Here is a 26,502-nt window from a genome sequence, read left to right as displayed (position 1 = left end):
GGTCTCCCTCTAACTACTACCGCACCCCTAAGAGCTTCTCTAAACGCTGCAGCGAGGCTCATCACTGGGTCAAAAAAACACTCGCATATCTCCCCTGACTTGAAATCCTTGAACTGGCTACCTTTTGAAGCCAGAATACATCTGAAAATCGCCTGCATGACGCACAAGGCTGTCCACCTGAGCTCACCCGGATACCTCACTCAGAAGCTGACAATCTCTGGCGGCTCTAGATACACTAGAGGCACAAACAATCTTCTGCTAAAACCTCGAAGATTCCGGAAGGAAAAAACTTATTCTCAGGAATGGCACCCAGGATCTGGAACTCACTCCCTCCTGAAACCAGGCTCATCTCCTCCATCACACTCTTTAAGAAAGAAGTAAAAGCGATCCTCATGGCTAAATACACTTGAGCTATTGACATTGGTTTTTAAAGTCGCTGCACCGATCAGTATTATCTGTTCGATCCCTACGATTGTTTGTATTACTTGTGTTGTTGATTTACCTGGCGGTCTATGCCTTCACCTATTTGTACCACTTGCATTATTGATGTAACTGTTTTACTATGCTCCCTCCTAATGGCCTGTTATGTATGCTCTGTAAAGCGCTCTGATATCTGCAAAGATCTGGTTCGCGCTATATAAAACTTTCAAAATAAATAAAATAAATAAGAAATGAAAGAAAGCAGCTCCTCACTGCTCAAACTTCACACTGTGGCGAAGAAGCAAACAATGCCAAGTTTAAACTACAAAATGAAGGTTTAATCTCCAGATCTTATTTCTCAGTGACAAAAACATGAACAGAAGTAGAAACAGGATATAATGTCCACAAAACATACAAAAACTTCAAGTTCTCAATGATCTTTACCTACTTCTCTTTGCTGAAGAATCAATAATTCCGTCTCATGATCAGCACCACAGAGTTGAGCCTGAACGGCAGCATCGCTCTAAGAGGCCCGTAAGGTACGTGGAGGCTGAGGTGTGGAGCGAGCCACGGGTTCAATCACAGTTGGGTCAAAGCAAGCATTAACCAAAGGAAGACAGGGTTGAATTAAAAGACAACGCAATTACCTAGTGTACGCCTGGCCGCCAAGACTCTACTCAGCACAAGCTTGGTTCTCACTCATGTGATCAAAGCTGAGAAATGCAATTTCCAGTGTCATTAATGTATGAATCTATCATTTAGCCGGACAGGAAAGACCATATTTTTTCACCTTTACAAAAAACAAAACACTACTGTCCCTCTGGGCGCCTCATTAGCGAAAAAAGCAACATTGTCCACTTAGCTGTGGTCCCAAGTTCCTCGCGTTTGGAGAAATGTTATTCTGATGCATCAGATGCTGTCCTGTCTCCAGCAGCCCTCGCATCGATTGCTCACAATGTCATTCTTCATCTCGAGCAAAGTTTGTAATTAAAAAAACAAAAAAATAAATACGTCTTTTTTTAGATCCAAAAGCAGATAGACTGAATCAAAAAACTCTATCAAACTCCGTCTGATTGGTAGCGGCAGGGTTCCGAGGCTGATTGGCCGGCTGCTGAGGCATATGTCCGCCCCGCCTCCTGGGTGGGGCCAGGTATTCAAACATGGATTGGTTGTGGGCAGACAGCATGTTTTTAAGATCGGACGGCATTGGATCGGACCAGAAGAAGTCGTGGTTGAGCGCGTCATCACTGTCGGTGCGCTGGGCCGGATCCAGCACCAACAGCTTGTCGATGAGGTCCAGAGCGTAGGGGTCCTTGACGTAGGCCTTGAGCCGCTCCTTCACCTTGCGCTTCTGACCTTTGGGCAGCTCCAGCTTCTGGTACAGCTCATACTTGTCCACATTGGGCCACACCTCAAGGAGGAAGAGAAGCAAGAGGGTGAGAAACAAGCAGCGCGTTGAAGCAAGAGGGTCAGAAACAAGCAGCGCGTTGAAGCAAGAGGGTTAGAAACAAGCAGCGCGTTGAAGCAAGAGGGTGAGAAACAAGCAGCGCGTTGAAGCAAGAGGGTCAGAAACAAGCAGCGCGTTGTAGAGCGAGCGAAGCACAGTATTTGTATTTATATAGCGCCTTCTATCCTGAGGTCTCGTAGCGCTGTATTCATACCGCTGTGGAACCCTTCCTGGCTTTCCTGTGAAATGTCCACTCCTGGGCACCCCCAAGGTGAAGCCAGGCATCTTTAGCGTTGATGGGGCCGTTGTGGAGATTAAGCAAGCTATTGCCCAGAATCACAGAGTGGGACCCATGATTAGACTAGGCACCGAGGCGAGAATTATCAGGTCCGAGGATATTGAGCCAAGAGCCGCCGAGGCGGGAATTGAACCCTGGTCCCGGGCCAGACCTCTGCATCAGGGTCTGCCGCTCTAACCATTGAGCCACACTTCGCCACAGTACTGCACAGAGAGGGACATGGGGGAGGGACAGGGAGGGACATGGGGTGCAGCCATCGCAGACTAGAAACAAGCAGCTCGAGGGAGAGAGAGGGAAGCGCAGTACTGCACACAGAGGGACGTGGGGAGCAGCCATCGCAGACTAAAAACAAGCAGCGCGTTGCAGAGAGGGAAGCGCAGTACTGCACAGAGAGGGACGTGGGGTGCAGCCATCGCAGACTAGACACAAGCAGCGCATTGTAGAGCGAGGGAAGCGCAGTACTGCACAGAGAGGGGCGTGGGGAGCAGCCATCGCAGACTAGAAACAAGCAGCGCGATGCTCAGAGAGGGAAGCGCAGTACTGCACAGAGAGAGACGTGGGATGCAGCCATCGCAGACTAGAAACAAGCAGCGCGTTGTAGAGCGAGGGAAGCGCAGTACTGCACAGAGAGGGACATGGGGTGCAGCCATCGCAGACTAGAAACAAGCAGCGCATTGTAGAGCGAGGGAAGCGCAGTACTGCACAGAGAGGGGCGTGGGGAGCAGCCATCGCAGACTAGAAACAAGCAGCGCGATGCTCAGAGAGGGAAGCGCAGTACTGCACAGAGAGGGACGTGGGGTGCAGCCATCGCAGACTAGAAACAAGCAGCGCATTGTAGAGCGAGGGAAGCGCAGTACTGCACAGAGAGGGGCGTGGGGAGCAGCCATCGCAGACTAGAAACAAGCAGCGCGATGCTCAGAGAGGGAAGCGCAGTACTGCACAGAGAGAGACGTGGGATGCAGCCATCGCAGACTAGAAACAAGCAGCGCGTTGTAGAGCGAGGGAAGCGCAGTACTGCACAGAGAGGGACATGGGGTGCAGCCATCGCAGACTAGAAACAAGCAGCGCATTGTAGAGCGAGGGAGGCGCAGTACTGCACAGGGAGGGACGTGGGGTGCAGCCATCGCAGACTAGAAACAAGCAGCGCGTTGTAGAGCGAGGGAAGCGCAGTACTGCACAGAGGGAGACGTGTGGTGCAGCCATCGCAGACTAGAAACAAGTAGCGCGTTGTAGAGCGAGGGAGGCGCAGTACTGCACAGGGAGGGACGTGGGGTGCAGCCATCGCAGACTAGAAACAAGCAGCGCGTTGTAGAGCGAAGGAAGCGCAGTACTGCACAGAGGGAGACGTGGGGTGCAGCCATCGCAGACTAGAAACAAGCAGCGCATTGTAGAGCGAGGGAAGCGCAGTACTGAACATGGAGGGACGTGGGGTGCAGCCATCGCAGACTAGAAACAAGCAGCGCGATGCACAGAGAGGGAAGCACAGTACTGCACAGAGAGGGACGTGGGGTGCAGCCATCGCAGACTAGAAACAAGCAGCGCGTTGTAGAGCGAGGTAAGCGCAGTACTGCACAGGGAGGGACGTGGGGTGCAGCCATCGCAGACTAGAAACAAGCAGCGCGATGCACAGAGAGGGAAGCGCAGTACTGCACAGAGAGGGACGTGGGGTGCAGCCATCGCAGACTAGAAACAAGCAGCGCGATGCACAGAGAGGGAAGCGCAGTACTGCACAGGGAGGGACGTGGGGTGCAGCCATCGCAGACTAGAAACAAGCAGCGCGATGCACAGAGAGGGAAGCGCAGTACTGCACAGAGAGGGACGTGGGGTGCAGCCATCGCATACTAGACACAAGCAGCGCGTTGTAGAGCGAGGTAAGCGCAGTACTGCACAGGGAGGGACGTGGGGTGCAGCCATCGCAGACTAGAAACAAGCAGCGCGATGCACAGAGAGGGAAGCGCAGTACTGCACAGAGAGGGACGTGGGGTGCAGCCATTGCAGACTAGAAACAAGCAGCGCGTTGTACAGTGAGGTAAGCGCAGTACTGCACAGGGAGGGACGTGGGGTGCAGCCATCGCAGACTAGAAACAAGCAGCGCGATGCACAGAGAGGGGAGCGCAGTACTGCACAGAGAGGGACGTGGGGTGCAGCCATCGCAGACTAGAAACAAGCAGCGCGTTGTAGAGCGAGGGAAGCGCAGTACTGCACAGAGAGGGACGTGGGGTGCAGCCATCGCAGACTAGAAACAAGCAGCGCGTTGTAGAGCGAGGGAAGCGCAGGACTGCACAGAGAGGGACATAGGGTGCAGCCATCGCAGACTAGAAACAAGCAGCGCGATGCTCAGAGAGGGAAGCGCAGTACTGCACAGAGAGGGACGTGGGGTGCAGCCATCGCAGACTAGAAACAAGCAGCGCGTTGCAGAGAGGGAAGCGCAGTACTGCACAGAGAGGGATGTGGGGTGCAGCCATCGCAGACTAGAAACAAGCAGCGCGTTGTAGAGCGAGGGAAGCGCAGTACTGCACAGAGAGGGACGTGGGGTGCAGCCATCGCAGACTAGAAACAAGCAGCGCGTTGTAGAGCGAGGGAAGCACAGTACTGCACAGAGAGGGACGTGGGGTGCAGCCATTGCAGACTAGAAACAAGCAGCGCGTTGTCGAGGGAAGCGCAGTACTGCACAGGGAGGGACGTGGGGTGCAGCCATCGCAGACTAGAAACAAGCAGCGCGTTGTAGAGAGGGAAGCGCAGTACTGAACATGGAGGGACGTGGGGTGCAGCCATTGCAGACTAGACACAAGCAGCGCGTTGTAGAGAGGGAAGCGCAGTACTGCACAGAGAGGGACGTGGGGTGCAGCCATCGCAGACTAGAAACAAGCAGCGCGTTGCAGAGAGGGAAGCGCAGTACTGCACAGAGAGGGATGTGGGGTGCAGCCATCGCAGACTAGAAACAAGCAGCGCGTTGTAGAGCGAGGGAAGCGCAGTACTGCACAGAGAGGGACGTGGGGTGCAGCCATCGCAGACTAGAAACAAGCAGCGCGTTGTAGAGCGAGGGAAGCACAGTACTGCACAGAGAGGGACGTGGGGTGCAGCCATTGCAGACTAGAAACAAGCAGCGCGTTGTCGAGGGAAGCGCAGTACTGCACAGGGAGGGACGTGGGGTGCAGCCATCGCAGACTAGAAACAAGCAGCGCGTTGTAGAGAGGGAAGCGCAGTACTGAACATGGAGGGACGTGGGGTGCAGCCATTGCAGACTAGACACAAGCAGCGCGTTGTAGAGAGGGAAGCGCAGTACTGCACAGAGAGGGACGTGGGGTGCAGCCATCGCAGACTAGAAACAAGCAGCGCGTTGCACAGAGAGGGAAGCGCAGTACTGCACAGAGAGGGACGTGGGGTGCAGCCATCGCAGACTAGAAACAAGCAGCGCGTTGTAGAACGAGGGAAGCACAGCACTGCACAGAGAGGGACGTGGGGTGCAGCCATCGCAGACTAGAAACAAGCAGCGCGTTGTAGAACGAGGGAAACGCAGTACTGCACAGGGAGGGACATGGAGGGCAGCCATCGCAGACTAGAAACAAGCAGCGCGTTGTAGAACGAGGGAAGCACAGCACTGCACAGGGAGGGACGTGGGGTGCAGCCATCGCAGACTAGAAACAAGCAGCGCGTTGTAGAGAGGGAAGCGCAGTACTGCACAGGGAGGGACATGGAGGGCAGCCATCGCAGACTAGAAACAAGCAGCGCGTTGTAGAGAGGGAAGCGCAGTACTGCACAGGGAGGGACATGGAGGGCAGCCATCGCAGACTAGAAACAAGCAGCGCGTTGTAGAGAGGGAAGCGCAGTACTGAACATGGAGGGACGTGGGGTGCAGCCATCGCAGACTAGAAACAAGCAGCGCGATGCACAGAGAGGGAAGCACAGTACTGCACAGAGAGGGACGTGGGGTGCAGCCATCGCAGACTAGAAACAAGCAGCGCGTTGTAGAGCGAGGTAAGCGCAGTACTGCACAGGGAGGGACGTGGGGTGCAGCCATCGCAGACTAGAAACAAGCAGCGCGATGCACAGAGAGGGAAGCGCAGTACTGCACAGAGAGGGACGTGGGGTGCAGCCATCGCAGACTAGAAACAAGCAGCGCGATGCACAGAGAGGGAAGCGCAGTACTGCACAGGGAGGGACGTGGGGTGCAGCCATCGCAGACTAGAAACAAGCAGCGCGATGCACAGAGAGGGAAGCGCAGTACTGCACAGAGAGGGACGTGGGGTGCAGCCATCGCATACTAGACACAAGCAGCGCGTTGTAGAGCGAGGTAAGCGCAGTACTGCACAGGGAGGGACGTGGGGTGCAGCCATCGCAGACTAGAAACAAGCAGCGCGATGCACAGAGAGGGAAGCGCAGTACTGCACAGAGAGGGACGTGGGGTGCAGCCATTGCAGACTAGAAACAAGCAGCGCGTTGTACAGTGAGGTAAGCGCAGTACTGCACAGGGAGGGACGTGGGGTGCAGCCATCGCAGACTAGAAACAAGCAGCGCGATGCACAGAGAGGGGAGCGCAGTACTGCACAGAGAGGGACGTGGGGTGCAGCCATCGCAGACTAGAAACAAGCAGCGCGTTGTAGAGCGAGGGAAGCGCAGTACTGCACAGAGAGGGACGTGGGGTGCAGCCATCGCAGACTAGAAACAAGCAGCGCGTTGTAGAGCGAGGGAAGCGCAGGACTGCACAGAGAGGGACATAGGGTGCAGCCATCGCAGACTAGAAACAAGCAGCGCGATGCTCAGAGAGGGAAGCGCAGTACTGCACAGAGAGGGACGTGGGGTGCAGCCATCGCAGACTAGAAACAAGCAGCGCGTTGCAGAGAGGGAAGCGCAGTACTGCACAGAGAGGGATGTGGGGTGCAGCCATCGCAGACTAGAAACAAGCAGCGCGTTGTAGAGCGAGGGAAGCGCAGTACTGCACAGAGAGGGACGTGGGGTGCAGCCATCGCAGACTAGAAACAAGCAGCGCGTTGTAGAGCGAGGGAAGCACAGTACTGCACAGAGAGGGACGTGGGGTGCAGCCATTGCAGACTAGAAACAAGCAGCGCGTTGTCGAGGGAAGCGCAGTACTGCACAGGGAGGGACGTGGGGTGCAGCCATCGCAGACTAGAAACAAGCAGCGCGTTGTAGAGAGGGAAGCGCAGTACTGAACATGGAGGGACGTGGGGTGCAGCCATTGCAGACTAGACACAAGCAGCGCGTTGTAGAGAGGGAAGCGCAGTACTGCACAGAGAGGGACGTGGGGTGCAGCCATCGCAGACTAGAAACAAGCAGCGCGTTGCAGAGAGGGAAGCGCAGTACTGCACAGAGAGGGATGTGGGGTGCAGCCATCGCAGACTAGAAACAAGCAGCGCGTTGTAGAGCGAGGGAAGCGCAGTACTGCACAGAGAGGGACGTGGGGTGCAGCCATCGCAGACTAGAAACAAGCAGCGCGTTGTAGAGCGAGGGAAGCACAGTACTGCACAGAGAGGGACGTGGGGTGCAGCCATTGCAGACTAGAAACAAGCAGCGCGTTGTCGAGGGAAGCGCAGTACTGCACAGGGAGGGACGTGGGGTGCAGCCATCGCAGACTAGAAACAAGCAGCGCGTTGTAGAGAGGGAAGCGCAGTACTGAACATGGAGGGACGTGGGGTGCAGCCATTGCAGACTAGACACAAGCAGCGCGTTGTAGAGAGGGAAGCGCAGTACTGCACAGAGAGGGACGTGGGGTGCAGCCATCGCAGACTAGAAACAAGCAGCGCGTTGCACAGAGAGGGAAGCGCAGTACTGCACAGAGAGGGACGTGGGGTGCAGCCATCGCAGACTAGAAACAAGCAGCGCGTTGTAGAACGAGGGAAGCACAGCACTGCACAGAGAGGGACGTGGGGTGCAGCCATCGCAGACTAGAAACAAGCAGCGCGTTGTAGAACGAGGGAAACGCAGTACTGCACAGGGAGGGACATGGAGGGCAGCCATCGCAGACTAGAAACAAGCAGCGCGTTGTAGAACGAGGGAAGCACAGCACTGCACAGGGAGGGACGTGGGGTGCAGCCATCGCAGACTAGAAACAAGCAGCGCGTTGTAGAGAGGGAAGCGCAGTACTGCACAGGGAGGGACATGGAGGGCAGCCATCGCAGACTAGAAACAAGCAGCGCGTTGTAGAGAGGGAAGCGCAGTACTGCACAGGGAGGGACATGGAGGGCAGCCATCGCAGACTAGAAACAAGCAGCGCGTTGTAGAGAGGGAAGCGCAGTACTGAACATGGAGGGACGTGGGGTGCAGCCATCGCAGACTAGACACAAGCAGCGCGTTGTAGAGAGGGAAGCGCAGTACTGCACAGGGAGGGACATGGAGGGCAGCCATCGCAGACTAGAAACGAGCAGCGCGTTGTATAGAGAGGGAAGCGCAGTACTGCACAGAGAGGGACGTGGAGTGCAGCCATCGCAGACTAGACACAAGCAGCGCGTTGTAGAACGAGGGAAGCGCAGTACTGCACAGGGAGGGACATGGAGGGCAGCCATCGCAGACTAGAAACAAGCAGCGCGTTGTAGAGTGAGGGAGGCGCAGTACTGCACAGGGAGGGACGTGGGGTGCAGCCATCGCAGACTAGAAACAAGCAGCGCGTTGTAGAGCGAGGGAAGCGCAGTACTGCACAGAGAGGGGCGTGGGGAGCAGCCATCGCAGACTAGAAACAAGCAGCGCGATGCTCAGAGAGGGAAGCGCAGTACTGCACAGAGAGGGACGTGGGGTGCAGCCATCGCAGACTAGAAACAAGCAGCGCGTTGTAGAGCGAGGGAAGCGCAGTACTGCACAGAGAGGGACGTGGGGTGCAGCCATTGCAGACTAGAAACAAGCAGCGCGTTGTAGAGAGGGAAGCGCAGTACTGCACAGGGAGGAACGTGGAGTGCAGCCATCGCAGACTAGAAACAAGCCGGCACCGGGGTCTATAGCATATTCTGTGTTAGTCGCCCGTGCTCTTCAGAGACCACCACGGAGGCACAGCCAGAAACCCCAATGTGCCTGGACACACCTCACTGTAGAACCGCGACCCGCACAGATTAAACACGTATCTGCTTTCCGAGTGCATGCACCGGCCTCGCCCTGTGACATTCAGCGGGGTACTACTGTCTCGGACTGCACACTGCTGTGTCCAGCCCTTACCTCGGGCGTGATGGAGCCGCACAGCTGGCTGATGAGGGTGAGCTGGTGCTGCTCGGTGTTCCCCTGCATGATGGGGCTTCGAGTCCACATCTCCGCCATGATGCACCCTGCTCCCCACAAGTCTATGGGTGGGCCGTAGTCACGCTCTCCTAAAATAATGTAATAAATAAACCAACATCAAATTAACAGTAAAAACAAATGTTCACATCAATCCCACTCTGGAAAAAATGTGAATTCACCTCACTCCCAAATAATGACACTTCTGCACCATGGAGGCGAGGGAACATGCACGCGCGGGGGAGGGGGCAAGAAGAGACACAGGAAAGAACCACAGAAGAAGAGAACAGAAGATCAAACACTGCGAAGAATGATGAGGACACTACAGCCGAGACAGGAAAGAAAGAAGGCTGGACAGATGCAGAGGGCAAGGAAAAACAAGCATTTACAATGCAATAGTTCTTGCAACTGCGAAGTTTGGAGCTATTGGCATTGTAATTAGCAATGCCTGTTAAAAAATTAAAAGCCACTGTTATTTACAATACCAGAAACAACACCTATTGCATTGTATAGTGCGCTGTCCGTGAAGACTGCGCCGCGCTCATTAAAGGAAAAAGTGTGAGGGTCTAAACAAAACACTCAGCCCACACATACACTGAATATTAACACTACATTCTGGGCACATACATAATAGCAGAATAAACTGGCGTTTATTGGAGGAGTTATGGGGTACAAACCTCATATAGCGCCAAAGCAAATGGAACTAACACGTATGCATGGCACGGAGTTGGTCGCATTCTCTCGGGCCCACAATCATTCATGTAGGAAATATGGGGGGGGGGTTCAGGGACTCCCTCGCGCATTCTGCAGCCCACCTCTCTCCAGGCATTTTGCTTTAAACCACTGCACGCATTGGTAGGCGTTACAGTTGGCCATTTAACGCAAGCCTTCAGAAAAATAAAAGTAAAAGTCACACATACTTGAAGCACAAAGAAAGGGGCCGGCGGGGACAAAAAACCTGCCAAACGGAAACCGAAATTTATAGGTAAGTAGAACAGTAGATCAGAAAGTGAGGGATGGATTTAGGAGATTCTTTATGCCGAGTCTACAAAATTGAAACCAGCTCGGAGTCCCGCAATAATCAATAGGGGCAAAGGCTAGAACCTATTCTACAGGCACTGACCGCAAAGCTGTCGGGGAGTAAGGGGGGCGGGGAAGAGGATAGGGGGTAATAGGTTGAGTCAACAAACTTTTTTTTAATAGAGCGTCTCTACCACGCTGGGCACAGCCTGAGCAGAATTTACTGCCATGTACTCAATGTACTAAAAGTCGCATGGAAGGCCGAATCTACTTTGACAGGATTAGATCCCGGATTAGGATAAAAGATGGGTGTTTAACCGGCTATGCTACCCTGAGGACTCCTGCAACATGTGAGGTTGGAATGGGGGTCTGTGTGTTACCTAGGAACCCTGGACTCGGACAAAAAGGCTCCGTCCCGGCGCGAAGCAGGGAGACCCCGGGCATGCGCCAGATGGGGGGGGGGGGGGACGGGGGACGTGCAGCGCCCCACGACTCCCCCGATGCCCCCCAGGCTGCAAGTTCAGGCATCGTATGTTACAGGAGTAGTAACCAAAACCCACGCGCCCTGCTGCTGGACGTAAATACATGGAGAGGAGCCTCTAGCTGTCGACGGCCATGACAGCGCTACAGGGAGCCCCGCCCCCCTCGGCAGCAGGTATGGAAGCGCCTTCACCCGCCTCTTCTACAGTGGAACGAAGCAAAGCGCAGAGGCTGGTTTTGGCTAGTTGTACCCGCGGGTGTTTTTTTTCTCCAAAACTAGTAGTTCCAGAAGGTATTTCTGACGTGGTCGGAATTTATTTCTACTACGCACTTTACGCTGGCTTGTCGTGTGGGGAAACGTGGTATACGTGTTTCTTTCGATTGCTTATAGAAGTGAAAAAGTTTACTGATGAAAAGTGACAAGGCTAAAACAACAGGGAGGCGTAGGTAGAAAATATGGTATGCCACGTTATGTGACGGGCGGTGTGTTATTATTGTGTGTAGTGCGGTTTAGCGGGACTGACATGCTCTCATTGGGACAGAATGAGTACTGTACAGCAGAAATGACCCACTGTCACAGGGACAGTACTGGCCCTTATCACCGCGCTAAACTTCAAAGTTTTAAAACAAGCACTCCAAAGGCAGCCGCTTGTTTATAACACGCCTCCTTTAGATAAGAAATTCCTTCACAACAGCCGTGAAGCAAAGGATCCAGTCCGGATGGGCTGTCCCGAAAGGGTCGTGACAAAGAAGCCTCATTTACAATCGGAGGCCACCGTTTACCATAAACGATGACGCCGTCCAATGAAAACGAGGGGCGGGGCTTCAAGCCCCCTTCTGAAATCTCCTCTCTCACAATGTCTCGCAGAGCGAGCAGCGCATGCACGCTGCAACGCTAGGCGAGACTTAAGAACAGGAGAAGACAGCAGGGGTAAGAGCCAAATGCGGAAGGTCACACAGGAAAGGAAGACCGGGAAAGGATAGATGAAACTAGGCCAGGAAGAAAGCAGGTCAGGAGACGAAGGCAGGAAAGAACAGGAGAGGACAGCAGGAGAATCAGGAATGTAAGACCAGAAAAAGACAAACGATAGGAAGATGTGAAGAGTGCAGGACACAGGAAAGAAAAACCTTGAGAGAACTGCAGGAGGGAAAGGAAGAACAGCAGAGGACAAGGAACGGACATAGGAAAGGAAGGAGTCACTGACAAAAGGGGACATAGGGATGTAAGCTCAGGAGAGGACCGAACGGGACATAGGAAAGCAAGATCCGGAGAGGACAGTACGACACATGGAAAAAAAATGAGTTACTGACCGAAGGAAACATAGGAAAGGAAGACCAGGAGTGTAATATTTTGATTACAAGTTAATTTTTAAAGATGAACAGAGAAAGTCTCCGGCCCCAGCCCTGTTAGCAATGCTATAAGTGAAGTAAGAGGCAAGTCAGGGGTCTCATGTACCCTATATGTGGGCTAGATTATTATTGTGCATGAAGCAAATGTTTAGTCCATTTAACCCCTTCCCAGCGTCTGATGGCCCCCGGCAGTCTGACGTCACGGTGGGTGTGTGCGTCGGACGGCTGGGAGCCGTCCGATCTGCGCAGGCCGCGGTGAAGGGGTTAATCAGACCACATAGTTTATGTAATACAGCAGGAATGCTGAACTCATACCGGAAGGGGCTCCCATGTGATAATGAAGAAAGGGGTGGCTCGGAAGGGGCTCCCATGTGATAATGAAGAAAGGGGTGGCTCGGTAAAAAAACGTTTGCCCGGGACGACATAACGAGACCAGCGTATGGGTCAATGCATTACAGCGAAGGGTGAGTAGATAGGTCAGTCGCTAGACCTGCTGGTCTGGTAGCATTCTTATGATTTTTGAGGCCTACCATGTTGGGAGAATCTGAAACCAGTACGCACCGAGGAGGAGTTCCGGAGGACGGTACCAGAGCGTCACCACGCGGTTGGTGTAGCGGTTGGGCTGACTGTTCTTGGCAAGGCTGAAGGCTCGAGCCAAGCCAAAGTCTGCCAGCTTCAGGACTCCGTCCCGGGTGATGAGCACATTGGCAGCTTTCATGTCCCTGTGCAAGATCTGTGCAAACAAGAAGAAAACATTCAATAGAAACAATATAAATGTAACATAGTCCTTTAATAGCATCTTAATTGTGTTTAATGCTCTCACAGTGTTCCAGAGTTCATAAGTGAAAAACATAACATGCAAACACCGAAACGTTGTAAATGATGTTCTCTGGAGCCCCACCACCCACCAGGGTTCCAAGCCCGGCACACGAGGCCACCTAGAGTACACCCCGGTGCAGAGTCCAGCCCAAGGACCTGCCCTCAGTCCAGACCCAACAGTCTCCCCTGGTCCAGAGTCCGATTTCAAGACAGACACATGGACTGGGGTCCAGCCCTAAGAGTCTATGATCAAGAGTCCGACTGGAGAAGCTCTCCTGGTCCGGAGTCCAGCCACAAAAAACACCTTCTCCCCAACCACAGTCGAAAGGCCACTGTCTTACCTACCTAGACCCAGTGCTTAAGCAGAGGGGGCCTCGGGGCCAGCCAGAGGGGGCATCGGGGGGGGGGGCAGCCAGAGGGGGCATCGGGGGGGGGGGCAGCCAGAGGGGGCATCGGGGGGGGGGCAGCCAGAGGGGGCATCGGGGGGGGGCAGCCAGAGGGGGCATCGGGGGGGCCAGCCAGAGGGGGCATCGGGGGGGGCCAGCCAGAGGGGGCATCGGGGGGCCAGCCAGAGGGGGCATCGGGGGGCCAGCCAGAGGGGGCATCGGGGGCCAGCCAGAGGGGGCATCGGGGGGGGCCAGCCAGAGGGGGCATCGGGGGGGGGCCAGCCAGAGGGGGCATCGGGGGGGGGGCAGCCAGAGGGGGCATCGGGGGGGGGGGGCCAGCCAGAGGGGGCATCGGGGGGGGCCAGCCAGAGGGGGCATCGGGGGGGGCCAGCCAGAGGGGGCATCGGGGGGGGGCAGCCAGAGGGGGCATCGGGGGGGGGGGGGCAGCCAGAGGGGGCCTCAGGGGGCCAGCCAGAGGGGGCATCGGGGGGGGGGCAGCCAGAGGGGGCATCCAGAGGGGGCATCGGGGGGGGGCAGCCAGAGGGGGCATCGGGGGACCAGTAAGAGGGGGCATCGGGGGGGGGCCAGCCAGAGGGGGCATCGGGGGGCCAGCCAGAGGGGGCATCGGGGGGCCAGCCAGAGGGGGCATCGGGGGGGGCCAGCCAGAGGGGGCATCGGGGGGGGGCCAGCCAGAGGGGGCATCGGGGGGGGGGGCCAGCCAGAGGGGGCATCGGGGGGGGCCAGCCAGAGGGGGCATCGGGGGGGGGCCAGCCAGAGGGGGCATCGGGGGGGGGCCAGCCAGAGGGGGCCTCAGGGGGCCAGCCAGAGGGGGCATCGGGGGGGGCAGCCAGAGGGGGCATCCAGAGGGGGCATCGGGGGGGGGGGCAGCCAGAGGGGGCATCGGGGGACCAGTAAGAGGGGGCATCGGGGGGGCCAGCCAGAGGGGGCATCGGGGGGGGCCAGCCAGAGGGGGCATCGGGGGGGGCCAGCCAGAGGGGGCATCGGGGGGGGCCAGCCAGAGGGGGCATCGGGGGGGGGCCAGCCAGAGGGGGCATCGGGGGGGGGCCAGCCAGAGGGGGCATCGGGGGGGCCAGCCAGAGGGGGCATCGGGGGGGGGCAGCCAGAGGGGGCATCGGGGGGGGCCAGCCAGAGGGGGCATCGGGGGGGGCCAGCCAGAGGGGGCATCGGGGGGGCCAGCCAGAGGGGGCATCGGGGGGGCCAGCCAGAGGGGGCATCGGGGGGGCCAGCCAGAGGGGGCATCGGGGGACCAGTAAGAGGGGGCATCGGGGGGGGGGCCAGCCAGAGGGGGCCTCCCAGAGGGGGCATCGGGGGGGGCCAGCCAGAAGGGGCATCGGGGGGGCCAGCCAGAGGGGGCATCAGGGGGGGGGCAGCCAGAGGGGGCATCGGGGGACCAGTAAGAGGGGGCATCGGGGGGGCCAGCCAGAGGGGGCATCGGGGGACCAGTAAGAGGGGCCTCGGGGGGGGGGGCAGCCAGAGGGGGCATCGGGGGGGGGCAGCCGGAGGGGGCATCGGGGGGGGGGCAGTCAGAGGGGGCATCGGGGGGGGGCAGTCAGAGGGGCCACAGGGGGGGGCAGTCAGAGGGGCCACGGGGGGGGCAGTCAGAGGGGCCTCGGGGGGGGGGGGGCAGTGCAGTCAGAGGAGCAAATGCTGACCCAAGCACACCTGGAGCCACGTGGCACCTAGCCCGCCAGTTCTGACCTATCCCCTGTGGCTACAGGAAAGCCCCAGAGTCTGCAAACACTGACCCAAGCACACCTGGAGCCACGTGGCACCAAGCCCGCCAGTTCTGACCTATCCCGTGGCTACAGGAAAGCCCCAGAGTCTGCAAATGTTGACTCAAGCACACCTGGAGCCACGTGGCACCAAGCCCGCCAGTTCTGACCTATCCCCTGTGGCTACAGGAAAGCCCCAGAGTCTGCAAACACTGACTCAAGCACACCTGGAGCCACGTGGCACCAAGCCCGCCAGTTCTGACCTATCCCGTGGCTACAGGAAAGCCCCAGAGTCTGCAAATGCTGACCCAAGCACACCGGGAGCCACGTGGCACCAAGCCCGCCAGTTCTGACCTATCCCCTGTGGCTACAGGAAAGCCCCAGAGCCTGCAAATGCTGACCCAAGCACACCTGGTGCCACGTGGCACCTAGCCCGCCAGTTCTGACCTATCCCGTGGCTACAGGAAAGCCCCAGAGTCTGCAAACACTGACCCAAGCACACCTGGAGCCACGTGGCACCAAGCCCACCCGTTCTGACCTATCCCGTGGCTACAGGAAAGCCCCAGAGTCTGCAAACACTGACCCAAGCACACCTGGAGCCACGTGGCACCTAGCCCGCCAGTTCTGACCTATCCCCTGTGGCTACAGGAAAGCCCCAGAGCCTGCAAATGCTGACCCAAGCACACCTGGAGCCACGTGGCACCAAGCCCGCCAGTTCTGACCTATCCCGTGGCTACAGGAAAGCCCCAGAGTCTGCAAATGTTGACTCAAGCACACCTGGAGCCACGTGGCACCAAGCCCGCCAGTTCTGACCTATCCCCTGTGGCTACAGGAAAGCCCCAGAGTCTGCAAACACTGACCCAAGCACACCTGGAGCCACGTGGCACCAAGCCCGCCAGTTCTGACCTATCCCCTGTGGCTACAGGAAAGCCCCAGAGTCTGCAAACACTGACTCAAGCACACCTGGAGCCACGTGGCACCAAGCCCGCCAGTTCTGACCTAGCCCCTGTGGCTACAGGAAAGCCCCAGAGTCTGCAAACACTGACCCAAGCACACCTGGAGCCACGTGGCACCAAGCCCACCCGTTCTGACCTATCCCGTGGCTACAGGAAAGCCCCAGAGTCTGCAAACACTGACCCAAGCACACCTGGAGCCACGTGGCACCAAGCCCGCCAGTTCTGACCTATCCCCTGTGGCTACAGGAAAGCCCCAGAGTCTGCAAACACTGACTCAAGCACACCTGGAGCCACGTGGCACCAAGCCCGCCAGTTCTGATCTATCCCCGGTGGCTACAGGAAAGCCCCAGAGTCTGCAAACACTGACCCAAGCACACCTGGAGCCACGTGGCACCAAGCCCGCCAGTTCTTACCTTGTTCCTGTGAATGTAGTAAAGGCCATTGAGCAGCATCTGCATGACTTTCTTGATCTCGGAGAGGGTGAACTTCACATGGGCATTGCTGAGCAGGCCGGCAAGATCGTGCTCGCAGAAGTCGAAGACCAGGTAGATGCTGCCCTTGTAGCGGTTGTACTGGTTAGCTGTGGGGGGAGAGAAACAAGTATCCAATGTGCTATGGGTGCAAGTCAATCCCAGGAGTGGAGTAGGGCAACGAGCGGGAATGGGGACTGCACACAACACAGATGTCTGACTGGCCCCATCGGAGGAAGAACCAGCTGCCACAACAACCAAAGTAGAGCCACAGACTGCAAAAAACAACGACAGACAATAAAAGACCCCAAGAAGCGGAGCCAAAGTGGAGAGTCCAAGCAGCTCCAAAGACACCTAGGCTCGTGTTTCTAAGGTAGCACACTCATGGCCATAGAGCGGCACGCCGTGAAATGTTTAGAGCGGTTGGCTACCTCGTGAGATGGGAGAGATTCACGGATTTGCTTGCAGTCAACAATGTGGAAGCGCCAGAAGAAGGGAGTGAACTTCTGGGCCTTGCACCAGGGCTGCAAAACTCCATCCAAGTGTCACACTAGAACCTCAAAGAGTAGGTGCACACGAAAGATAGGCAAGAGGCTTCCAATACATGAGGGATTGGCTCAACACAGGCTGGTGGGTGCCCCAGTACCTATGAAGACATCAAGGTGTAATCCGAAGGCAACCGTCGCCCTCTACCCTCGCTCCCCATGCACCAACCATCACAGCCAGGCTCTTATGTGCTGGGTTCAGATCAATAACCCCTTTCATGGAGCAGATATCTGCTGTGATCAGTGCATCACAGCATTCTGGCCATGCCAGCCTCGGCCTGCACGAAGCAAACACCTTTAAGACTTTGTCGAAGGAGGGGGTGGGACGAGAGGGAGGGGGGGAATTAAAAGTTCTGACAGACCCCCATGTTAAAGCAGAGCCACGTCCTGGCGATCCATTAATCAAATGGCTCTCTTTGCCTCAGGAAGATTCTCTCCACAAACAGCAAGGACCAAGATTCCAGTGGGATCACTAAACACTACCATTGGAAGGCAGCCATTGCCACCACCACCACCACCTACACAGACACTACCATTGGAAGGCAGCCACTGCCACCACCACCACCTACACAAACACTACCATTGGAAGGCAGCCATTGCCACCACCACCACCTACACAAACACTACCATTGAAAGGCAGCCATTGACACCACCACCACCTACACAAACACTACCATTGAAAGGCAGCCATTGCCACCACCTGCACAAACACTACCACTGGAAGGCAGCCATTGCCGCCACCACCACCTACACAAACACTACCATTGGAAGGCAGCCATTTCCTCCACCACCACCACCTACACAAACACTACCATTGGAAGGCAGCCATTGTCACCACCAACACCTACACAAATACTACCATTAGAAGGCAGCCATTGCCGCCACCACCACCTACATAAACACTACCATTGGAAGGCAGCTATTGCCACTGCCTACACAAATACTACCCTTTTTTTTTTGTTTTTGTTTTTAGGGTTGGCCTAACGGATGAGGCGCTCGACCTCGGACCTGGGGATCTGGGTTCGAGTCTCGGTAACGACGCCAAAAACCCCCTGTGATTCTGGGCAAATCACTTAATCTCCCCGTACCTAAAATGAAAGTGTGTCCTCATGTAACGTAACTGGTGCTATGTAAAGCGCTCTGATAACTGATTTGGTTCGGTTCTAGTTCGCGCGATATAAAACTCTGCAAAAAAAAAAAAACACCACCTACACAAACACTACCATTGGAAGGCAGCCATTGCCGCCACCACCACCTACATAAACACTACCATTAGAAGGCAGCCATTGCCATCACCACCGCCTACACAAACACTACCATTGGAAGGCAGCCATTGCCACCACCTACACAAACACTACCATTGGAAGGCAGCCATTGCCACGACCACCACCTACATAAACACTACCATTGAATGGCAGCCATTTCCACCACCACCAACACAAACACTACCATTGGAAGGCAGCCATTGCCACCACCTACACAAACACTACAATTGGAAGGCAGCCATTGCCACCACCACCACCTACACAAACACTACCATTGGAAGGCAGCCATTGCCGCCACCACCACCTACATAAACACTACCATTAGAAGGCAGCCATTGCCATCACCACCGCCTACACAAACACTACCATTGGAAGGCAGCCATTGCCACCACCTACACAAACACTACCATTGGAAGGCAGCCATTGCCACGGCCACCACCTACATAAACACTACCATTGAATGGCAGCCATTTCCACCACCACCAACACAAACACTACCATTGGAAGGCAGCCATTGCCACCACCTACACAAACACTACAATTGGAAGGCAGCCATTGCCACCACCACCACCTACACAAACACTACCATTGGAAGGCAGCCATTGCCGCCACCACCACCTACACAAACACTACCATTGGAAGGCAGCCATTTCCTCCACCACCTACACAAACACTACAATTGGAAGGCAGCCATTGCCACCACCACCACCTACACAAACACTACAATTGGAAGGCAGCCATTGCCACCACCACCACCACCACCTACACAAACACTACCAGTGGAAGGCAGCCATTGCCACCACCTACACAAACACTACCATTAGAAGGCAGCCATTGCCACCACCACCACCTATATAAACACTACCATTAGAAGGCAGCCATTGCCACCACCACCGCCTACACAAACACCACCATTGGAAGGCAGCCATTGCCACCACCTACACAAACACTACCATTGGAAGGCAGCCATTGCCGCCACCACCACCACCTACATAAACACTATCATTGAAGGCAGCCATTTCCACCACCACCTACACAAACACTACCATTGGAAGGCAGCCATTGCCACCACCAACACCACCACCACCTACACAAAAACTACCATTGGAAAGCAGCCATTGCCACCACCAACACCTACACAAACACTACCATTGGAAGGCAGCTATTGCCACTGCCTACACAAAAACTACCATTGGAAGGTAGCCATTGCCACCACCACCTGCACAAACACTACCATTGGAAGGCAGCCATTGCCACCACCTATACAAACACTACCATTGGAAGGCAGCCATTGCCACGACCACCACCTACATAAACACTACCATTGAATGGCAGCTGTTGGACCCGGCCTTATGGCGTGGTCCTACCCCTCCCACATGGCGGGCCCAGGACGACATTGGCCCTCCACCCAGCACCGGGCAGCCCTTTGGCCCGACACTGCACGCCCCAACATTGCTGGTCCGGCCACCATCCCGGACCCCCACTACCGACCTGGCTCCAGCGTGGGCCCCTCACGACCTAAGCACGAGGCCGCGCCCGACTCCATCTTGGGCCCACCACGTCACGACCACGTGGCCTCGGCCCCGGCCCAGGCCTCAGCACAGCCCAGACATCGAGGCACCAAGATCCACCCAGGTGGACGAGTGGCCACTCGACAGATCCCGGAGAAAAGGGTGTTTCGATGGCCCTCCAGCCGTCCCCGGACGCCTGGTTTCGATCGCCCCTCCGGCCTCCCTGGGCGCTGGCTCCACCCCCCTGCTGGGTGTCTGGACACCATCATCCCGGCCCCTCTGACCCCCAGGCGCGAGGGTCCGGACATCAAAGGACTCCAGTCCTATATCTGGGCCAGCCCTGGATTAGGACGTCAGTTGTATCCTGGACTGAAAAGCCCTGCTGACGCTGTCACGGCCGACCCCAGAAGAACTCATTTTTCCTGGAACCTCACGAGAACTTGGGAGCCTGCTGCCGCGGCCCACCTTTGCCGAAACATCTTGAGAGCCTGCTGGCGCTGCCGCGGCCCACCTTTGCCGAAACATCTTGGGAGCCTGCTGGCGCTGCCGCGGCCCACCTTTGCCGAACCATCTTGAGAGCCTGCTGGCGCTGCCGCGGCCCACCTTTGCCGAACCATCTTGAGAGCCTGCTGGCGCTGCCGCGGCTCAACCTCTCGGAACCCCCGGCTCGAGGATTGAGAGCTGTGCGCAAGGTATCCCTTCCTCCACCCCAACCGAGACTGTCCCGCTACCCTGATCCCCTCTTGCGAGACTTTACAGACCCCTCGGTCTGCTTGTACATATCGCTGAGAACCAGCAACCTTTATTTCCTGATAAAGCTTACGAACTCGACCTCTGGTGTGGTGTCCATTTGTAGTATGTGGTTACTCTGCTGTGCGATCCTAGGAGAGGGCCCTCACCCCGGGGTCGCCTTTCTAACAGCAGCCATTTCCACCACCACCAACACAAACACTACCATTGGAAGGCAGCCATTGCCACCACCTACACAAACACTACAATTGGAAGGCAGCCATTGCCACCACCACCACCTACACAAACACTACCATTGGAAGGCAGCCATTGCCGCCACCACCACCACCTACACAAACACTACCATTGAAAGGCAGCCATTTCCACCACCACCTACACAAACACTACAATTGGAAGGCAGCCATTGCCACCACCACCACCTACACAAACACTACAATTGGAAGGCAGCCATTGCCACCACCACCACCTACACAAACACTACCATTGGAAGGCAGCCATTGCCACCACCTACACAAACACTACCATTAGAAGGCAGCCATTGCCACCACCACCACCTACATAAACACTACCATTGGAAGGCAGCCATTTCCACCACCACCACCTACATAAACACTACCATTGGAAGGCAGCCATTGCCACCACCAACACCACCACCTACACAAAAACTACCATTGGAAAGCAGCCATTGCCACCACCACCACCTACACAAACACTACCATTGGAAGGCAGCTATTGCCACTGCCTACACGAATACTACCATTGGAAGGTAGCCATTGCCACCACAACCTGCACAAACACTACCATTGGAAGGCAGCCATTGCCAACTCCAACACCACCACCTACACAAAAACTACCATTGGAAAGCAGCCATTGCCACCACCACCTGCACAAACACTACCATTGGAAGGCAGCCATTTCCACCACCACCACCTACACAAACACTACCATTGGAAGGCAGCCATTGCCACCACCAACACCACCACCTACACAAAAACTACCATTGGAAAGCAGCCATTGCCACCACCACCACCTACACAAACACTACCATTGGAAGGCAGCCATTGCCACCACCACCTACATAAACACTACCATTAGAAGGCAGCCATTGCCACCACCACCACCTACACAAACACTACAATTGGAAGGCAGCCATTGCCACCACCACCGCCTACAAAAACACTACCATTGGAAGGCAGCCATTGCCACCACCTACACAAACACTACCATTGGAAGGCAGCCATTGCTACCACCACCACCTACATAAACACTACCATTGAATGGCAGCCATTTCCACCACCACCAACACAAACACTACCATTGGAAGGCAGCCATTGCCACCACCACCACCTACACAAACACTACAATTGGAAGGCAGCCATTGCCACCACCACCACCTACACAAACACTACCATTGGAAGGCAGCCATTGCCGCCACCACCACCACCTACACAAACACTACCATTGGAAGGCAGTCATTGCCACCACCACCACCTACACAAACACTACCATTTGAAGGCAGCCATTTCCACCACCACCTACACAAACACTACCATTGGAAGGCAGCCATTGCCACCACCACCGCCTACACAAACACTACCATTGGAAGGCAACCATTTCCACCACCACCACCTACATAAACACTACCATTAGAAGGCAGCCATTGCCACCACCACCGCCTACACAAACACTACCATTGGAAGGCAGCCATTGCCGCCACCACCACCACCTACATAAACACTACCATTGGAAGGCAGCCATTGCCACCACCACCACCACCTACATAAATACTACCATTGGAAGGCAGCCATTGCCACCACCACCGCCTACATAAACACTATTGGAAGGCAGCCATTGCCACCAGCTACACAAACACTACCATTGGAAGGCAGCCATTGCCACCACCACCACCTACATAAACACTATCATTGAAGGCAGCCATTTCCACCACCACCTACACAAACACTACCATTGGAAGGCAGCCATTGCCACCACCACCGCCTACATAAACACTACTATTGGAAGGCAGCCATTGCCACCAGCTACACAAACACTACCATTGGAAGGCAGCCATTGCCACCACCACCACCTACATAAACACTATCATTGAAGGCAGCCATTTCCACCACCACCTACACAAACACTACCATTGGAAGGCAGCCATTTCCACCACCACCACCACCTACACAAACACTACCATTGGAAGGCAGCCATTGCCGCCGCCACCACCTACACAAACACTACCATTGGAAGGCAGTCATTGCCACCACCACCACCTACACAAACACTACCATTAGAAGGCAGCCATTGCCACCACCACCACCTACATAAACACTACCATTAGAAGGCAGCCATTGCCACCACCACCGCCTACACAAACACTACCATTGGAAGGCAGCCATTGCCACCACCACCACCACCTACATAAATACTACCATTGGAAGGCAGCCATTTCCACCACCACCTGCACAAACACTACCATTGGAAGGCAGCCATTTCCACCACCACCTACACAAACACTACCATTGGAAGGCAGCCATTGCCACCACCACCACCGCCTACACAAACACTACCATTGGAAGGCAACCATTTCCACCACCACCACCTACATAAACACTACCATTAGAAGGCAGCCATTGCCAACACCACCACCTACACAAACTCTACCATTGGAAGGCAGCCATTGCCACCACCTACACAAACACTACCATTGGAAGGCAGCCATTGCCACCGCCTACACAAACACTACCATTGGAAGGCAGCCACTGCCATCACCACCACCACCTACACAAACACTGGCCTAGATCCCTGTGTCTGTTTTCAGGATATGGCACAAACAACCTCAACATGATTTGAACCTAGCTGTCCTTCAACACGGAAGTGAGAGTCACATCCTAGCACTCTGGGCTATTATGTCCCCTCTTAGGTTGGGGGAGCAATGCACCATTCATCATGGTTTTAGTCAATCACAAAGCACCTTCATTTGAAGAGGCCACTGCCTCCTGGGTCACGGGCCTCCACTGCACTGACAGTCACAATCAGCTACAACCTTTCAACCCATAGGAGCAAAACAAGATGAAGAACACACATACCAATAGCATAGGGGTTAGATTGCTGCAACCCATGACAACACGCAAAACAATACCTCTGGCATAGTCCTTCCAGGGCACCCACAGGATGGGGCTCAACAGAAGACACTCACTGATCACATGCAGGGCTAAAATAAGACTTTTAGCACCCAAATACAATCTGTGCCTAGAAAAGGCATTGACAGCCCAGGGCTCTCAGCAAGAAGCACTGAGCAAGAAACACTTAGAACTTGTTCAGAACCACAACACCCTCGATCCAAAGATGTGTAAAACAGTCCCTCCGCTTAGTGTGGGCACTGTACCTCTAGCCAGGGTCAGAGCAACAATTCCCCCTGCAGACTCGCCCCAGTTTTGTACACTACGATGTGCTACCTGCAGCTTTACTTTCACTTATTATCCTTCACACTTCTAAATAAATCGGCTATGAAACAAGCACGTTAGGAACTGACGAGTGGGGAGTAAAGAGTGGACGAGAAGAGAATTAGTCAAAGATCAACTGAGAGTACAAAAGCCCCCTACAGAGTAGGAGTCACAAAGCAATACTCCTTGGAAATATACAAAAACATGCACTTAAATATTTTACACACAAGTACATGCGAAAATCAAACCATGATGGTAATGCTGTAATGAGTACGTCCCCTGAGGTTGAGCACGTCATACTACACTGTGTACGCAACTCCGACTCGGCGTGTAATGGTTGTGTGTCAAACTGTGCGCTCATCTCTCTGAATGACATTACCAATGCTGCAGTGTGCACAGTGTCTCCACAGACCAAGCGTGCCATGCCGCAGGAAAGGAGTGCATGTGAGTGAGAGGGCTACTTTGTAGGAAGACTCGCCAGACAGTATGTGTATCCCTCAATAGCTAGTCATGTGGATGTTGCAATAAGTACTTCCCCCCCCCCCAGACTACGGATGGTTTAGTGACACACGTCCCAGAGAGATGCAGTTAAGTGTACCCTCCCCAGACTGTGCTCGTGTCATGTGTACACCCCTCACAGCTGGTAATGTGGTGTTTGAGAAGCTGCATGCAGTGGGGTGGGGTGTAAAATATGGTTTAAAGCGTCACGCTTGGTACATACGATTTCGGGTACCTTTCGTCCTGCAAATCTCGATTAGATTCACCACATTCTCGTGCTTCAGCAGCTGCAGGATTTTGATTTCCCTCAAGGCTGTGATGGGGAACTGAGGGGAAAACAAATCAGAAGGAAAGATCTGTGAATATAACGCACATCTAGCAAAGACTACACACGGACTGCGGACGCCTGAGCAGTTGCTGTCCTCCTGAGAGGCAGCCTCTACTTCCAGCCCCCACCAAGAAGAAAGTCTGCCTCGGCGACAGCTCTCGGAGTCACCTACTTCAGAATGTACAATGTCCTGTGGCCTTGAGCACACAATTACAAGCAAGCATGGCAGTTCCCAAGCGCCCCGAAAAACAGCAAATCCAGTCACAGCACATTTCCACATACACAGCCCTTCTACTGTGTCCACAATGGCATCACCGGGGGCCATCCTGGGATCAGGGAGCATCTCAAGTGCGCAGTGCCTTGCCTCTGTGAGATTCCCTGGCTTGGTTAGAGTGGAGTGCAGTGGGTGGTGTGGTTGGAGTGCAGCGGCATTGTGCAGGTGGAGTGGCACCATCTGGCATTGTGTAGCATGGCACTAGGGTGGAATGGTGTGACGTGAAGTAGTATTAAGTAGAGTGGCATTGTGCGGCGGTGAGCTGAGTGGAGTGGCGTAGAGGCATGGAGTGTCACTGAGTGGTGTAGCGTGAAGTGGAGTGGTATTGAGTGGTTTGACATTGTGTGGAGTGGCAATGCCTTGAGTGGAGGGTCGCTGTGGAGGAGAGTGGAATTGCATGAGGTGGCATTGTGTGGAGTGAAGTGGCACTGTGTGGAGTGAAGCAGCATTGTTGGCGTAGAGTGCAGTGACACTTACTGGCGTGGCACTGTGGGGTGTGGAGTGACACTGAGAGGAAAGGAGTGGCACTTTGTGGAATGGCATGGAGTTACATGAAGTGGTGTTGTGCAGAGTGAAGCAGTACTGTTGGCATGGAGTGAAGTGGCACTGAATGGCGTGGAGTGGCAATATGAGGCACTGAGTAGAGTGACTCTGTGTGGCGTGGAGTGAAGTGGCACGGAATGGCACTGAGTAGAGTGACACTGTGGCGTGGAGTGAAGTGGCACGGAATGGCACCGAGTAGAGTGACACTCTGTGGCGTGGAGTGAAGTGGCACTGTACGAGTGAAGCAGCATTGCTGACATGGAGTGCAGTGGCACTGCCTGAAGTAGAGTGGAACTGCAGGGACATTGTATGGAGTGAAGTGGCACTGACTGGAGTAGAGTGGAACTGCAGCGAGTGGGGTGACATTGTATGGAGTGAAGTGGCACTGACTGGAGTGAATGTGTGTCATTGTGAGGCATGGAGTGACACAGTTTGGCGTGAAGTGGAGCGGAACTGAGTGTTGTGGCATTGTGTGGAGTAGAGCTGAAATGAAGGGGTGGGAGAGACGCAGCATCAGGGGGAAGGGGTGGGACGAAGCATCAGGGGGAAGGGGTGGGACGAGTGGGGAAAAAGATGGCGCCCGACTCGGACGTGTGAGAGACAAGCTCTGCAGCGGCTTCTCTGTCGTTGAAAAAAATCAAGCGCGGAGACCTTTTGAAGAGTATGTACGGGTGACTATCAAAGTGGCACAAAACGACACATAGCGGAGCGGATTTCGAGCACTGTAAATGAAAAGCGGGGGAAG

The 26,502-nt window shown here is 55.3% G+C and overlaps 1 protein-coding gene across 1 annotated transcript; it reads right to left on the bottom strand.

The window, feature by feature from the left end:
- Nucleotides 1-736: 736 nt before the first annotated feature.
- On the bottom strand, nt 737-25,265 carry CDK9 (cyclin dependent kinase 9). The gene is made up of 6 exons (XM_078646683.1): nt 25,113-25,265; nt 24,848-24,938; nt 16,541-16,707; nt 12,795-12,966; nt 9,327-9,475; nt 737-1,831 (listed from the first exon to the last, which is right to left on the bottom strand). The coding sequence occupies exons 1-6, from the start codon at nt 25,263-25,265 to the stop codon at nt 1,466-1,468; spliced, it is 1,098 nt and encodes a 365-aa protein (XP_078502809.1). The 3' UTR covers nt 737-1,465.
- Nucleotides 25,266-26,502: the final 1,237 nt, after the last annotated feature.

This window comes from Lissotriton helveticus, chromosome 5_2, assembly GCF_964261635.1.
Source record: "Lissotriton helveticus chromosome 5_2, aLisHel1.1, whole genome shotgun sequence".
NCBI lineage: Eukaryota > Metazoa > Chordata > Amphibia > Caudata > Salamandridae > Lissotriton > Lissotriton helveticus.
Note: the sequence above shows the minus strand (reverse complement) of the source record. Positions and strands in the feature narration are given on the sequence as shown.

Coding starts and splice junctions, on each gene's coding strand:
- CDK9 (XM_078646683.1), bottom strand. CDS start 25,265: ATGGCCCCCGGTGATGCCATTGTGGACACAGTAGAAGGGCTGTGTATG. Junction 24,939..25,112: donor AGGACATTGTACATTCTGAA/GTAGGTGACTCC, acceptor TTTTCCCCTCAG/TTCCCCATCACAGCCTTGAG. Junction 12,967..16,540: donor ACTACATTCACAGGAACAAG/GTAAGAACTGGC, acceptor TTGTTTGCACAG/ATCTTGCACAGGGACATGAA.